Here is a 17,321-nt window from a genome sequence, read left to right on the forward strand (position 1 = left end):
CCAAAGACGGTTAATCTTCCCTTAACAACAAGGTGACCAGACGTCCTGTTTTAGCCGGGACAGTCCCTTTTTTTCCACCGTTGTCCCGTTTCTATATGAGTCTCAAACGGGACGCCCAAATGTCCCGTTTTAAGCAAAAATGACCCAGGTGTCTCGTAATTATTATTCAAAATATAAATAGTCAATGCAAATTCTATATTCTTTCGTACCAGCACTCATTGGGAAGGTTCAGCTGTGTCTGGAACTTCTCAATATTCAAATGGGAATTGTGTGTTCTGTGCTTCAAGTGGAAATTGAGTTGTAATTCTGACTGTTCAAGTAGTTAAAAGTATTGTTGGGTTGTACTTAAGTAAGAAACGGCGTGTTATCATTCTTACTTGTATATTTTGTAAATTGAAAACACTGCTTAGTCCCAAAATGCAATGTGGAAGTCAGATATATAAGCATCCCCCCCCCCCCGGTCGCCGATTCGTATGCGTCCCGTTTTTGAAAGTAAAAGCTCTGGTCACCTTACTTAACAACGACCTTTAAAAAGCAATAGAATTTGTCTTACTATCCTTCTCCACCATTGTTAGAATGAAAAATAAACAGATTAAGTAAGTTGAGTATAAAGAAAATTGGGTCAACTGAAGAACATACTTGGTTATCAGCAGAAGTATCAAAGGATAAATACTAAGGTGGTGAATTTTGTTTGTACAGATATATTTTTCTTCGAGTGATTTCCTTCAAACACCAATTCTTCATATGAAGCAGTGCCGGATTTATATATAAGCTAAACCAGCTATAGATTAGGGCCCCACTTTTTTGGGTGACCCCAAAAATAAAAGGAAAAAAAACTGGATGTACACTTCCAAAATATAAGAAAAACAATAAATAAAATATAATCTACATGTAGCAACAGTGCTTCGTATTGTGTAGCTTCTTATGATGTAAGTAATGGGGCTCCTTCTGCTAGCCTGCTTCCTAAATTTTCAATAGTTTCTTCATTTCTGTATATAGGGTACCTACGTTCATCTGGACATAGGTAAGGCCCCATTACCTTCAGTATCTTATGGCCCCACCAAACCTAAATCCGGCTCTCCTCTTTTTAATAACATGAAATGTCGTAACTCTGCTGAGAGCAAGACTATGAATAGTTATTTTTTAAAAATCTGAAGAAAATTAAACAAGATGGTTGATGAGAGCACTCTGTCAGTTAGAAGTGCTCTTTGAAACTCTTCGATCTGCCACTAATATACGGGATGGAACCAGGAGTAAAAGTGGATTTCAAAAGGTAGGGGGATGGATGACGTCACGCCGTCTCCCGTGCCTATCTTTGCCCATTGTAATTTTTAGGAAGTGGAGGGACGCCATAAATATTTTTGGAAGTGGGGGAACGACGTCCTCCCGCGTTCCTCCTTACTTTTACCCCTGGATGGGGTCGTTTATCTTCATACGCGTTGTAACTTTTAGACTAATTGATTTATAAAACGCAAAAAATGTGTGCAATGCAAATATCAAGATGGAAACATTGTTAGACATACTCCGCAATATCATCAGATTAACAGTGTTACCAACTCAACACAGTTGTATTTCTTTATATGTCTGTCGTCAGATATTTACACATTTCAAATCGACAAATTCAACGAAAACTTAAAATATACTTATTATTTAATGTTGCAAACTAAGGATGTTACATTATCACAAACACAGTAAATTTAGGGGCCTATATAAATTAATAATGCAAGCGAGACTGACAGTGCAATGTGCATCCGAAATAGCTCCATGTTGAATACAATGACGATAATGTAACGTATTTCGATTGGATAGGAACAAAGTTACAAGAAATTGAAAATATATTCTTTTCGAAAAAACTTTACTTCGAAAAATGTTTAGGTAAATATACTCAAATCATGAAAATAGATGCTAAAAGACGTAAAGATCATAATGTCGTTTTCAGGAATTTGATATCTCAAATCATTCTGGAGATATGAAAAATAGTGGAGAATGCAACACTACTTAAAATTATGCATTTGAGGGAATTTATGTTGCTACAATATTTGGTGACACTGTCTAAGCAACATACTTTGATTAGTGTCAATAAAGAAATTGTAACAGTCTGATGAAGTGTCATGTAAAAGAGTATAACTTTATGATGGATTTGGCAGCACTGTCAATCTGGTAGCATTATAGAGTATATCAAACAATGTCCCCTTATCGGTTTTTGCACCATTCAAAATTTTAGGCATTCTTTATCAATTAGTTTAAAAGTTTAGTGCATATCAAGATAAATAGTACACCCTGTATATATTAGTGATGCCAGATTTAATTGAAGGTCCAGAGACTAGCGAGATTTATGTAGTTGGAAATAGGATTTTGAAGCTGAAACTTCCTGCATATTATGTACCACTTTTAATGCTTATAACCACTAACTACTAAAACTAATGTTACTACAGTGAAACCTCTCAATAACGGACACCATTGGGACATGAATTTTTGTCCGTTACTGAAAGGTGTCCGTTACAGAGAGGTTACAGAAATTTAATTTCTCACAACGGTAATAATGCATTAATAAACAGAAAATACATTATGTATGAGCGTAAATACGAAAAATTCAATATGAAAATACTCTATTTAGTACGTATGTGAATTACTGAGAGGGATGAAGGAGAAATTCATTTCTGTTTAATAATAATATTGCTGGGGGATGTGTTGACATATTCGTATACTGCAAAAAATAATTCGTGTATGGTAATTTTCTTAAGTACATGTCATCACCGTGTAAAAAAATCCATTAATTCACTTGTTATCAATGAAATTGTCGGGAAAGATGGAAGGCCTAGAGGAAAAATGACTAAATTTGTTGGGGAAGGGAAGATCTTTCGCCTTTTTTTTTTTTTTTTTGCCATATGACTGTCCCTGCATGAGTATTATTGCTTATTGAAGGTTTTCTATGATTTCCACCAGAAAGCAGTTTATTGCGGGCAGGAAAAAAAACAGGAAAAACAATTTCAAGTTCAGCTTCAAGCTATTTTGTTTGATGGTTCGCCAGGTCTAGATTCATGATAGATACACTTGTGGGGAAAAGACTTTTCTGTCTATTACTGTAATATATCGCAGAACCGAGAATAATTTCTGTCCGTTATGAAGAGGTTATTGAAACCTTTGGGGGTAAAAGGGACTGTCCGCGTCCGTATCTGAGAGTGTCCGTAAAAGGGAGGGTTTTGTTCCATAAGAGAGCATATATTTTTGCCGGGACAAAAAAATCTGTCCGTATTATAGAGGTGTCCGTTATTGAGAGGTTTCCGTTAAGGGAGGTTTCACTGTACTAACCAAACGTATACAGTGCTGAACAAAATAATAATAATACTAAAAATTAATGGTTATAGACGCCTACCTTATTTTGGAGCTGCTCGCTGTGCCAAGGAGAGTACAAAATTTTTCATAACTATTTTGTGGAAATCGTAGCAGGTCAAGTTTATATAACGCGCCATTCATGTTCCGTTGAAATTCTATCATCTGACCACAAAGCTTTCATTATACTAAACACTCGTTCGACATGTTCATTGCTGACTCTTGTTGCAAAAATATACTGCATTATATTGAACAGGTTTGTGCAACTACTTTCTCGAAAACTACAGTCCATAATTTACAACTTCCTCTTCTTCGTCTCGATTTTCCCATGTTTATATCATTGCGTCTTTAATTTTTCCTCCACTCCTCTATCCTGGAGATCCTCTACTCTCCTTCCTCCTTCCCTCAGATCATTTTGTATATTGTCCATTCATCTAATCTTGGGTCTTCCCTTCTTCCTTTCACGGGTATTTCCAGCTTTCCAATTCTCTTTCCCACAATTCTTCGTTTCTTCCTTTTACATGTCTAACAAGGAACCCTAGGTATCTATCAGAGCCCGATTTTCATGAAACTTTGTATATAGAGAGAGTACCTCGGGAAACTCGCACAGCCAAAATTGTAGCTGCAGAGTCCAAGACGTTGGGACACTAGGACCCGAGAAAGATCAAAAGTGGAACGTCAGTACATTAAGGACATAGTGACAAAATGCACGTTTTTCTTTAAAACTAATCATTGTAACGACACGAAATGAGCATACATTGATACGAGATGGCCGATATGATCTGTTAAAAGTTATAAAAAGAATATCCGCCATCTTGAAAGAGGCCATATTGAAACTGGTGCGATTGATGTAAATGAGAAGAGGGTCACCCGATGCATTAATTTGAACGTAAATAGCCACAAAAAGCTGTTGGTGAAGTAAGTGGTGGGATTACATTATTCCTGTGCTTCTGGTAGAGTGGTTGAGGTACAAGATGAGCAAAGTGTATCTTATGACACTCGAGCAGATGCAGATTATGGAGCGCTATGAGTGGGATTAGTGGAACTAGAAAACCGAGCGCAATATAATTTTAGCACTACATCATTTGTGTCAGAGTCAACATGTAATTGGTGCCGATGTGCTGATATGACGGGTTCAATCTTCATAATAATGTCATAGTTGACATTAACTTGTAACTTTTTATTAGACTTAAATTAATTCGAACAGAAATCAGAACTTCATATCAGTCCACCTATAGCGCTTCATACCCTCGATCTACTCGAGTGTCATGAGATACACTTTGCTTATCTTGTACCTACACCACTCTACCAGAAGCTCAAGAATAATATAATCCCACAACAGACTTCACCAACAGGTTTTTGTGGCTATTTACGTTCAAATTAATGCACCAATTTCAACATGGCCTCTTTCAAGATGGCAGGTATTCTTTTTATAACTTTAACTGATCATATCAACCATCTCGTATCGGTGTATGCTCATTTCGTGTCGCTACAATGATTAGTTTTAAAGAAAAACGTGCATTTTCTCACCATGTCCTTAATGTACTGACGTTCAACTTTTGATCTTTCTCGAGCCCTAGTATCACAACGCCTTGGACTCTGCAGCTACAATTTTGGCTGTGCGAGTTTCCCGAGGTACTCTCTCTATATACAAAGTTTCATGAAAATCGGGCTCTGATAGATACCTAGGGTTCCTTGTAAGCCATCCCATCCTCCATTCTGGAAACTTTTACTCAAGGGTTCAATCATAACAGTGCCTCTTATAATCGTCCCTTATCCTATCCTTCCTTGCCACACTACACATCTATCTTATCTTCATCTCTGCCACTTCTATTTTCTTTTCCTGGACACTTGTAATTACTTGCGTTTCATTTCTGTACATTATGGCCTCTTAACCTATATAACTTCTTGTTACATAGCACCTCGTTATCCTTCTCGAGTTTTGCCAGCCAGATTGTATTCTGTGTTGGGTTTCTGCAGCATACCTCCTCTTTCCTGATCGAAGTACGATCCAAGATACTTAATTTTGAGGTAGGTAGCAACAAGAAATAGGGAGCTCCCGTCATCTTTATTGACAACCGTATATCCTATCTTTGTTCTACTTATCTTCATGTCTCTCTCTTCCACCACCCTTTTCCATTCTTCCAGTTTCTTCTCTGCCTTATCTTTTGAATGTTTCGCATATAATATCCGCGAACAGTATATTTCAAGGTGCTCTAGTGGACAGCGGTGGCTCCGTGATAGAGCGTTCACCTCTGGTGCATGGGGTCCTTGGTTCGATCCCAGCTCGCGCCAAATAAACTTTGTGGTGGACAAATACCATGTGTGTGGATATTCCCGGGATTCTCCCTTTTCCTCCCACTTTCTTCATTCCACCATTTCACATCATCATGGTATCCTTTACCCTAGCCGGCATAAGTGTGGGACGTAAAGCTTAAAAATTTCATTTCATTTTTCCAAGGTACTCTACTTTTTACCTTCCTCTCCAATACATCTATTACCAAATTAAACAAATATGGGCTGAGATCTGATCCTTGATACAGACCAACTTCCACAGGAAGACTTTCTGTGAAAATCGCCACTTGTCTTTCCTTATAAATCGCTCCATCAACTGCCTTAATGTAAAATTCACGTCAGTTGTTCTTCCTGGTATGAAACAAAACTGCTCCTTTCTAACAATCATCTCTTGTATTGTTCTTTCTTCAACTATTCTTTCACAGATGTTCATGGTATGAAATATTAACTTAATTCCCCTGTAATTTTGAAAATCTTGGTTTGAACATTTTCGTTCAACATTTTGCACTCACTGATATATATGATCAAAATCGTTTATTTGTTAATCGAATAGTTAAAAACCTGATAAAGTTTACGGTTAACTGTGAAAGTTGATCACTGTTTGATCATAAATTCTATTTGAAATTGTTTGAAAATGTTCAAACCAAGATTTTTAAACAGTAATCGATAAATATTAAACAAAACTTAAAACTGAATGCAGCGAAGATTTGAAAATCATCAAAGACAGTGATTAGCTAATCTCAAAGATTTGAAAGTCATCAACCAATCAGATTGCATTAAAGATAATGATCAGCCAATGAAATTGCATCAACAATAACTTTGCCAGTGATCAGATTGCATCACCTTGTGACTAAATTTCAAAGTGTTGTAGCATTCAGTTGTCATGTATTGCCTTTAGACTATGAGTCATAAGATTCAATAAGGTTACCTATCAGATTTCTAAAGCTCAAGATAAAAAATCAACCACCAATGATCTTAGACTATGAGCTATGACTGAAGTTCAAAGTATTGTTTCATATTAATCAGGTATTGAACATTCAAACTTCGCGCCTCATACTAAAATTTTGTTTATCACAATTCCCAAATTTAGAAAATGATCCTATGTATCTCTCTCGATATAACTAAGTCTTAAAATTAACCATATAATTATATGTTGTAGTCAGCTCTCAATTAGGTCAATAACTTCCGTGAATTGTTTACCTTAGTAGAATCAACTGTTGTCTAGAAACGTATTCTTTGATACTTCCCACGAATTTTGAAAAGGAAATAAATCCCTGTACATTACCTCATCAGGGTCAATCTCGTAGTACAAAGTATTGCTTACGTTTATATTTTGGCCCATAGGCGGAAATAATGAGGACCAATGACGTAATTTCATTTTGACAATTCTTAAATTTAAGGAAAGTGATCCTACAAAGCTTAAGAGGAACGTATCAAGATACCAATGTCATAGACTCCCATTATCCCATCATAGGTCATTAACTGACCACGGGACCATACTAATATTTGACAATGATTTACCCGAAGAATAAGATAAACTGGATCTTGGTCCATGGGCGGGAATAATCAAGACCAATGATGTAATTTCATTTTGACAGTTCTGAAATTTAAGCAAAGTGATCCCCCCAAAGTTTAAGAGGAACGTATCAATATACCAATGTAATGGACCTGTAATCCCATCATAAGTCAATAACTGACCACGTGACCACTAATATTCGACAATGATTTACCCAAGCTGAATCACCCAATTCGAAGAACAATTACCAATTATTGATTTAACAATAACAAATATACCCCTCCCAAAACTTAGGATTGGTGCAGAAATATACCTATGTGTTATGAAAAGTAATTAACATGTACTAATTCAATAATAAAACCATATCAAAGAAGATAAAATAGGTCAATAACCTTCAAATTTAAATCTTTGGCCATAAGAGGGAACAAGATAGACATCAAAATTTACGATGGGTCCTAGAGATCGTTTACCGAATTTTATTTGGTAATTCCCAAATTAAAGAAATGGTCCTATGTACCCAAACAAAATAAAAAAGTGAGCATCAAAGTATAAAGGAAATGACCCTTGTACACACTCATATAACATGTTAAATCCTTATCATAGGGGTCAATCACTTCCGAAATTTACATTTTTGACAATGTTTTACCCATGAAAGGGAAAGAGATTCATAATGGTATTTATTAGGGTCCTATACTATCGTACCAAATTGGTCAATTTCCAAATTTTAAGGGGTGAGCCAATGTACCCCTGCTAATTTCTCAATGTACCTATATCTTAAGAAAGAAAATAGGCCTCTGTAGACGTCCATATAATCATATAAGGTAATGAGACTTTATTAAAGGGAATAAATTGTCAATAACTGAACACATGGTCGTACTAATTTTTGGCATATTTTTTAACCGTAAAAGGGAACGAGATGGATCACCGAAGTTTATAACTAGTGATACATATTAGAGTCCTATACTATTATATCAAAATTTTAAATTGGACAATTTCCAAAATTTAAGGGTGAGCCAATGTACCTCTGCCAAATTTTAGGTTGGAAGCATCGATGTACCTATACCTTAATAGAATAGACCCCTGTACATGCCCACATAATCACATAAAGTAATAGGACCTCATCCAAAAGGAATAAAATGGGTCAATAACCTCCGAAATTTGACTTTTGCAATTTTTACTCATGAAAGGAAACGAAATGAACCACCCAAATTTATGGTGACACATATTAGGGTCCTATAATACTATATTAAATGTTTAAACTGGGCAATATCCAAAATACAAGGTAATAAAACCTCATCAAAGAGGGTCAATAACCTGGGAAATTTGATTTTTTGGTAATTTTTACCCATGAAAGGGGACGAGGTGGACCATCCAAATTTATTGTAATATGTATTGAGGTTCTGTACTGTGATACCTTATGCTTAAATTGGACAATTTCCAAAATTGAAGGGATGGACCAAGTTACCTTTCCAAATTTTTTAAAGGGGTGCACAGATGTACCTATGTCTTATGATAGGGAATGGACCCCTATACATGCCCATATAACCATATAAGGTAATAGGACCTCATCAAAGGGATAAATTGGGCCAAAAAACCAAACACGTGGTACAACGTATTGGTTACGTTTATATTTTGGGATTTTTTTTTTACCCATGAAAGGGAACGAGGTGGACCACCCAAACTTATAGTGATATATATTAAGGTCCTATACAATTATGCCAAAATTTTAAATTGGACAATTTCCAAAATTTAAGGGGTGGGCCAAGGTACCGCTCCCAAAATTTTAAAGGTATGCACCAATGTATCCATGTCTTATGAAAGGAAATGAACCCCTGTACTCTCCCATATAAGCATATAAGGTAATAAGACCTCATCAAAGGGGATAAATTAGATCAAAAACCTCCGAAATTTGAATTTTTGGCAAATTTTTTACCCATGAAAGGGAACGAAATGGACCCCCAATACTAATAGAAGTACATACTCTGGTCCTAGTCTAGCATACTATATTTTTAGATTTGGTAATTTCCCAAATTTAAATGAGTGATCGTATGTACTCCTGCCAAAGTTTAGGGGGTGGGCGATAATACAGGCGTAACAATGAAAAGAATTTAAACCTAGAATTTTGTTGCGATAAAAATGTAATCCTTGTATATAAGTAATAATAACTGAGTACAACAAGGAATAAATAATTAATTGTAGGTAATTTAATCTTTAATCCCGTAGCTATAGTTTGTTGGTTCATAGAATGTACTTCGAACCCAGACACTACGGCTGACACCCAAGATATCTGGCTACACTGTGATGTATACAATAAATACAAGTGGCTTTGTTTTTGCAGTCTTGACTTGTCTCTCATTATGTGATTGCTTTTTCTTCACAGCTTTGCGATGAGCCTTTAAGGGCGCTAAGAGCGCACGAAAGTGGCCGAATGATTGCTGTTGGCAATTCAATAGGAAATATATTTCTGGTAGAAGTATCTGATAATCTGGCAAGTGCTACGAGGCAGGAAAAGGCTTTACTTCAAAGCGTATGTATTATATAATAAAGTTTGTTCTTCTTTCCGTACAAGTACTTTTTTCCGCTTTTTTTTTTTTTTTTTTTTTTTTTTTTTTTTTTTTTTTTTTAATAAACGTAATATTCTTGACTAACACTTGTAGTATTAATTTATACTTCAAGCAGATTTCAAATAGAGTTGACATTAAATATGTCACAACGCATTTCAGTATTTGTTTCAATTTCTGTAAAACTCTTATCGAAAGGGCGAGTTGAACAATCTAATTCGGATTTTAAAGCACTACTTGTGTAGACAACAAAAAATCTTTTGAATAATTCGAAATTTAAATATTCTGAAAATTTTTCATATTTTTGTCATTTTAACATATAGTTTGGAAATAAATGGCCGAAATGCACAATGTCCATCTCAGCTCTAATGCCAGAGCACCACTCGCAGGGATGAATTCAGGGGGTAGCCCGGGGGGAATCTATCAATATAATAGTAGTAAATAAGTGAAAGATTTCTTTTGAAGATGATGAAGATCTTGCTCAGTGCCGTGCCATGGAGGAGGGGCAAGCGGGGTGACGGCCCCTGGCGCCGAAGTAAGGGGCGCAAAATTCGGGAGGGAAAAAGAAAAGAAGGAAAGAAAAAAGAGGAATGAAACACATGTGCACATGTGGTTATGTGCACATATATAAAATGAAAGGAAAAAATTAATAAAAAGTGCTCAAAATCAAGGAAAAGCAGGGTTTACTTTAAAAAAATTTCTCACCTTTCGCGGCTGGTCTGTCGACCTCACTCATATATACGGAGGTGCCGTCGTATACTCTCCGCCAAGCGCTGATTTTCCACGACACGGCACTAATCCTACTGAAGATTTCGTAAACTAAACTATTGCAGTGCAGAAACCAAGGCTAATATTCTTGTTTTAGAATCAGATGTGTGAGAAAGAATGATAACTTTTTGTTAAGATATTCCTATGTATGTTTGTTTTAGGACAAAAAATATTTGAGTTAATTTCAATCTTTTTAAAAACTTCTACATTAGTAACAAACAGTAACTACTGAATATAGGAAATAATAATAAAAATAGCTACTGTATATAGCAGTTAAAGTTTAGTCTAAAATATTTTTGCCTGTCTTTATTTAATGTTTTAGATAAAATTAGATTGTTTTGTTTTTTAAAAATTATAATCTCACATTGAATATTTATCAGCAATTAGTCTTAATATTAGGTAAGATGTGCATGTAAATGGAATTGTTAAATATGCTGCTTTCTTGCAAAAATACAGAGAAACAACCCTCACCCCGAGGAGTTGACATTCCCCCCCGGGTGAAAATGTCTGAATTCAACACTGACCACGCGTACTGAAACGATGGAGATACGATGTGCATATCAAACTTCCGTGCTGTTTTCTATGTTTTCCAAATTTTTAGTTTTCGTGATATATTTCTGTTAATAATTCCCATCTGCTCCTTGACACCATTGTAATTTTTTAACCAATTAATCAAAGGTGCCTAATGTGATAATCCCAGGCTCGAAAGCAGGGAACATTGATTTTTTTTTTTTTTTTTTTTTTTTTTGTGGTGGTGGGGAATAAGAGAACAGGGACGAACTTGATTTTAGATGAAGTAAAAGAACTGGAATTTGTAACTCAAAAAGCCAACTTGATTCATGTTCTCACATCTTCCTCCCCCTCCAATAAATAAATAAATAAATAAATAAATAAAATAAAAATAAGAAAATTAATTCGTTTTCGAGCCAGAGCTTGTCACATGTCACAAATATTGAAGTCTTTTATCTACTGTGTGTCCTTTTGCCTTATGAGAATTGAGCTTTTTAATTACTTATTATTATTAATATTATTATTATTATTTAAATACAGCGAGATTTTTTTTTAAACTCACGGATTTCATTTGGTTCTAGAATTTCTAACAAAAGTTCGATTTTCATGCGGTTTGTGGCAAATGATCAAGGAAGGATGGGAGATTTATGGGACCATGTTTACTGGTTTAAATACATTCGAGGTAATAACACCCACTCCTCAAGAAAAAAATACGCAAATATTCACCAGTGTACCATACAATTGGAATCAAGTGTGGTGAGGTGTGAAGATTTGAGTTTTCTTCGTACATGGGCACCTCGCCAAGGTCAATAAGGATAAGAAATAGAAAACTGGGCTGATGTATTGGGAATTGCGCTGTCAGGACACAGTGAGAATAGTGTACTCTTTGGAACAACATGAATTTATCGTTAAAAGTGTTTGGTAAACGGAATCTGTTGTTGCTTCGCGAAGGTCATTTAGAAACAAATTTGTCTCACGTTCTGCCCCAGATACAGTAGTAACATAATACACCTAAATTGGAAGAAACAGGATCGCTTCTGAGTGAGACAGGGACACATCGGACCCTGTAGGCAGCTCTTTTGGAAAAGTGTCATTTATCGACTGCTTAGGTCGCCCAAGAAATCTCTTCGTTGTTTGTCGCAAGAAATCGGCTGTAGCTATTCAACATGGGATTTTTTTGGGTGTTACCGCTATCATTTAATTTTTATTCTTACTAACACTTAGTTTGTATTCTGCAGTTTCGCTTCAAAAATCCAAAACCACATTCCAATTGCAAGGTACACTGGCGAATATTTGCTGTTTCTCTTGAAGCGTGGCCGATATTTACCCTGGATGAATTTAAACCAGTAAACATAGTCCCATAAATTTCCCATCCTTACTTGATCATTTGCCACAAACCGCATGAAAATGGGACCTCAGTTAGAAATTCTAGACCCAAATGAAATCCGTGAGTTTTAAAAGAATCACTCTGTATAAAAATTTAATTGTGAAAGATTTCTGTGTCGTTTACAGATGTTCGAACGGGAGTCCCACCGTGAGAAAATCTTGGAAGCCAGAGCTCGAGAGATTAAAGTAAAGAAACAACAAGAGAAGCAAGGGGGAGGTGTTGAGAAGGAATCTTCAGACTTAAATGTTGCTGAAATAGAGGAATTAGTCAAACAATCTGAGAAAGAATTTTTCAAATCTGTTCAAGCGGTGAGATGGCATTTTATCATTAATTATTTTATCATTTACGATTGTACTGTTGTTAGTCATATTATATGTTACCGTAGTCCACCACAAAGGCACACTAGATTCTAAACTGAACCACTTTTTTAAAGAGTGTCCCATAAGGAACGCGTCTTTTGAAATGGTAACAATTTCTGTTCTAGTAAGTTGGCAGCACTGAACGTTACACGATCTGTTGTCTTTGTGGTCAGTAGTTACGGAGCTCCGAATAGCACACGATCGTCATCTGTTTTCTGTACGGGTAGAAACGGAGAGTTTCACGACGGAACAGCATGTCGTCATAGTGAAAACACAGTGGCGGCGGTTGGACGTTAAAAGTGGGGGGGGGGGCAAGTCATGATCTGAATATTTGATATCAATGTTAGTTTTCCTGGTTGCTTGTAACACTTTGTTTGACGAAAGGTTGTATAACTATTAGGATACTGTCTTTTTCAGTTATACCGTATATCTTGTTTCATGTTTTATTAAGTAAATTCACAAGAGCAACGCAAGTATATACTAGCCCTTTGTACTCTTAAACAACGAAGGTGTAAGAAGAGATTTGATTCCTTGCTCATGAATATCTGTCTGCAAAATTGTGTGATCAGATTAGGGGCTTATTTAATAAAAAAAAATTGCGAAACAAATAAACAGAAAGGATAATATTAATCAAATAATCATAGTAATGAATAATGAGACTTGTTTTGCAAAAGTTATATTGTAACTGGAAATTAATGAACAACTTATATTTTTAATTCCACGAATGCTATTATATGTGTTATTACTCTTAGAATGACAATGAATACTATAAGCATATGCTACGACATTTAAAAAATATTTTTGCAGCTTCCCGAAACATGTTCGCTGCCATTAAGTACAGTTTTCACTTTCTTGGAATATATCAAAATTCAGCAATACTTACAAGAGTCACTGCACATTTCAGTTATACAAAATAATCCTAAAACCTAGAATTATGCTGAATTCATTAAATTTAATTGTATATACAAAACTGTATATGTACACCCCTAAACTTGTATATTACACCGCAAAATTAATATTCCTTACTGAGCTCATTCGTGGCTAAGCGGTTAGCGTACGCGCCTTAGACGTGGGAGACCCGGGCTCGATTCCCGGGGAGCTCGCGTGGTTCGGATTCCACGTTGATCATTAAGTCCACGTCTCATATAACTTCGCTGCTGAACAAGATGTTAAACTGAAAAAAAAAAATCAAAATATTATTATTAGAAAGAAGAAAATACATTTTAGGAACTGTCTATTTTTGTGCAATTAAAGAATAACTTGTGAAGGACTTCTTTTCTTGAGAAATGTTGTCTCAGTTAATTCTAGAGCGGCTGACTAATATATCGATCAATTGCAAGAACTGAAAGTACGTTCGAATTGTGGCGCTCCAATAGGTTAATTTTTGGGCCATTTTTAGTGGCAGTTCAAACTCAATTCCTGTAGCTTTCTTAATTCCACGGGAAGACAACTAATATGTGCTCATAGAACGACAAATATTTTATAGCACCATTTTTATTCTATGAATACCTACCAATAATACCTACAAAACTTTATATTTCCAAATGAAACTATATACATTAATGGGTAATTTTAAAAAAGTGGGGGGCAACTAGCCCCCTTTGCTCCCCCCGAATCGCCGCCCATGTGAAAACTTACTACAAATATGGTGAGCGCTTCATTCCTAATTGTACAGAAAACAGATTACGATCATACGCTATTCAACGCTCCGTGACTACTAACCATAAAGACAAGATAAAAAAAAAAAAATAATAATAATCGTGTAACGTTCAGTGCTGCCAACTTACTAGAACAGAAATGATGGACATTTCAAAAGTTACGTTCTTTATGAGACACCCTTTATATCTGATTCACTAACCTTTTAGAGATGGGCGTGGCTTATAAGTACACTGCCTGTAGTACTGTTGAGAACGAGTGTGGTTTATAGACCTCACTTGTGTTAAATTCGTCAAAATAAGTCATTCAACACTTAATCATAAAATTGGATGTGTTTTAGAGTGCGCTTATTATTTATTTATTATTTTTTGAGCCTCTGAAGAAAAACTGATAACAGTCTCTGAAGGATTAAAGGTTTATTCACCAATACATTTTGGACTAAATAAGTTGAACATATGCTTGGTTCAACCAAACACGATTTTGCAGGCACGGATGCTGTCTTAGCTTACATGATTATGCAATCGCCTATTGTTTTAATCTCAAAAAATGATTTTTGGAAGTATTAAAGTAGTGTTTAAGAAAAAAAAAGAGAGGTGTTTGCTCTTTAGGGCAAGATAAATGTATTTCGCAAAGAATTAGTACAAAGAAAACTGTCAGATAGGGAGCGGTTTACGTTTATGGTAGCATAAGACTGGAATCGCATTCGCTAGCATTGGACAGATGCCAGCGAGCATCTGTTGACCTACATATGTACTTCGTATCTAATATAGTCAAGTGGTTGCAGTTATTTGACAACCATCAATGTACTTTCATAATAGACACGACAAGTTCCTCCACTTATTTGTTTAACTTCACAGTATCCCTTGTGTGCAAGTAATAGAGAGGGTGGGTCGCAACAATTTGGAAAGAAGAGAACTATTGGCATAATACAAATACACTTCGCAAAAAGAAGAAAAAATGAGCATAGTGGCGGTGTTTACGCTTGAATTCGAGTTATTTCCACGAGGAAAGAGGAAGTATTATGTAGAAAGATCCGAGCTTGTTTTTAATCCTGCCACAAAAATATCATACATTGTTATCTTAGTTTATAGCATTTTTACAGTAATTACGTAAAGGAATACGTAATTATTAATACGAATTCTGAATGCGTAATTATTAAAATATATTCTATGCAGTGACGACGCCAGAGGACAAGGGATGGACACTCCCCTGGTGGTTATGGCTGCCTCTCCTTCCCCAGACATGTTGTGTTGTAATGTAGGACAAGTAATATAAAAACTATCCTTTTCAGTGTGTAAAAGAATGGCTGTCCCCCAAAATTTCCTTTGCTTGCGCCACACCCAAAGAAATTAGGCTAGTTTTAGACGGAAGCATTTATCGTAGCAAAAATCGTATCATCGATATCCTACCGTGTAAAGTAGCAAATGCTATAGCATTTCACATGCCATGGCATATCCTATGGCATTTCTTGTCGATATAACCTGCTCTATTTCGTAGCATTTTTTCCAGCATTTCTGGTCCGATTGTAGCGCTGTGGTGTGTTAAAAGGAAGCGAAAGATTTTGTGCCAAATATGCATGCTCTTGTTTTGTGTGGGAAATTGAATTGTATTAAAGAAAAATGAGTTGGAGTAGGGTTGCTATTATTATGCTGATTGAAAAATATGAGGAGCAACCTTGTTTGTACAAAGAACTTTTCGAAGGTTTCACTATCCATACGCAGGAAGTTCTTGAATGCAATAGGATCCTCAGGCTTTAGTTCTTTCTCCACCATAGAAAGAAATGAATATTATCATCCCTCCGCAACAACCAATTCTTTGCCCACATACTTCTTCGTGGTTTTAGTTTTATAATACAACCGGCGAGAACTGTTGTTAAAACCACTATAGCTTTAGCTACCTCACGCTTTAGTTTCAGAGCCATAATTGCGCTCTTCTCCAGTGATTTGTTTGCTACGTCACGACAAGATGCTTACCAAAATGCTACCGTGTAAAAGCATTATATACGTTCGATGTCATAGAATATTATACGAGATTTTTGGCAGCACATCTGTTACGAGAAATGCTACGATAAATGTTTCCGTCTGAAACTAGCCTAAAGTTGGTGTCGTCACTAATTCCAAACCTTACAGCATCCAGTGTTTAACCTCATTGATGTAAAAGTTTTGTATAGAAACTTACAATAATATTGCTCACAGTGTTTAAATGTAACATTAGCTAAATATTACAGCAATAATAATGGAAATAAATTCATATCAATAAACGCCTTTGATATTGCAACTCTTTTTCTGATGTACTACCAGCTACTAATGATGTTTGGACTCCATATTCTTTAATAAACATGTCATATGAGAACTGTTATGCTAAATCCCGTTACGTCAATTTTGACCAATTTTAGAGGGGAAAAAAATCAAAATTGCTCAGGCAGGAACAAAATATTATTTTTAAACAGCAATGATATGAATAAATGCATTATAAGAACATATTGTTAAATTCACTTTTGCATACCATTTGAACGTTAAAGTGGCCTGAGAAAGTTGACAGGCCCGATATTGTGTTGTACTTAATGGCTTCTTAGCGTAAGTATAACAATATTCCTTGAAAAAATACTTCTCTCACCTTGTTTCATTTGTTACCGTTCTGTTTTTAAGATAAGTAAATTGGGTTTATAAATTACTTTAGTTATGAACATTTTTTTATAACTTTTATTAGCAAAATCGTACAACGTATTCAAATCTAAGCATTTTCTTCAGGATATTTGTTGTAAAAATATTTATCTAAAGAAGCACTCGCTCTGAAGCAGCCTCATTACTGACTTATAATGTTCCAATGATTGGTCGGAGGCTCAAAAAGGTCCAAAATGCTTAAGAACAAAATCAACTACGAACTTAACGTGAGTCTAGCATAACAGGCGACCTTTGACGCCATAGATAACAGAC

General features: G+C 35.6%; 1 protein-coding gene across 1 annotated transcript in view; it reads left to right on the forward strand.

Moving 5' to 3' along the window:
• Positions 1 to 17,321, forward strand: part of Dnai2 (dynein, axonemal, intermediate chain 2) — a 96,497-nt gene that overhangs the window by 78,728 nt on the left and 448 nt on the right. The window contains exons 9-10 of the mRNA XM_081750729.1: positions 9,525 to 9,671; positions 12,496 to 12,678. Coding sequence (XP_081606855.1) covers positions 9,525 to 9,671; positions 12,496 to 12,678 — 330 coding nt within the window. The remainder of the gene's footprint in view (positions 1 to 9,524; positions 9,672 to 12,495; positions 12,679 to 17,321) is intronic.

This window comes from Thermobia domestica, chromosome 3, assembly GCF_964235325.1.
Source record: "Thermobia domestica chromosome 3, izTheDome1.hap1.1, whole genome shotgun sequence".
NCBI classification, from domain to species: domain Eukaryota; kingdom Metazoa; phylum Arthropoda; class Insecta; order Zygentoma; family Lepismatidae; genus Thermobia; species Thermobia domestica.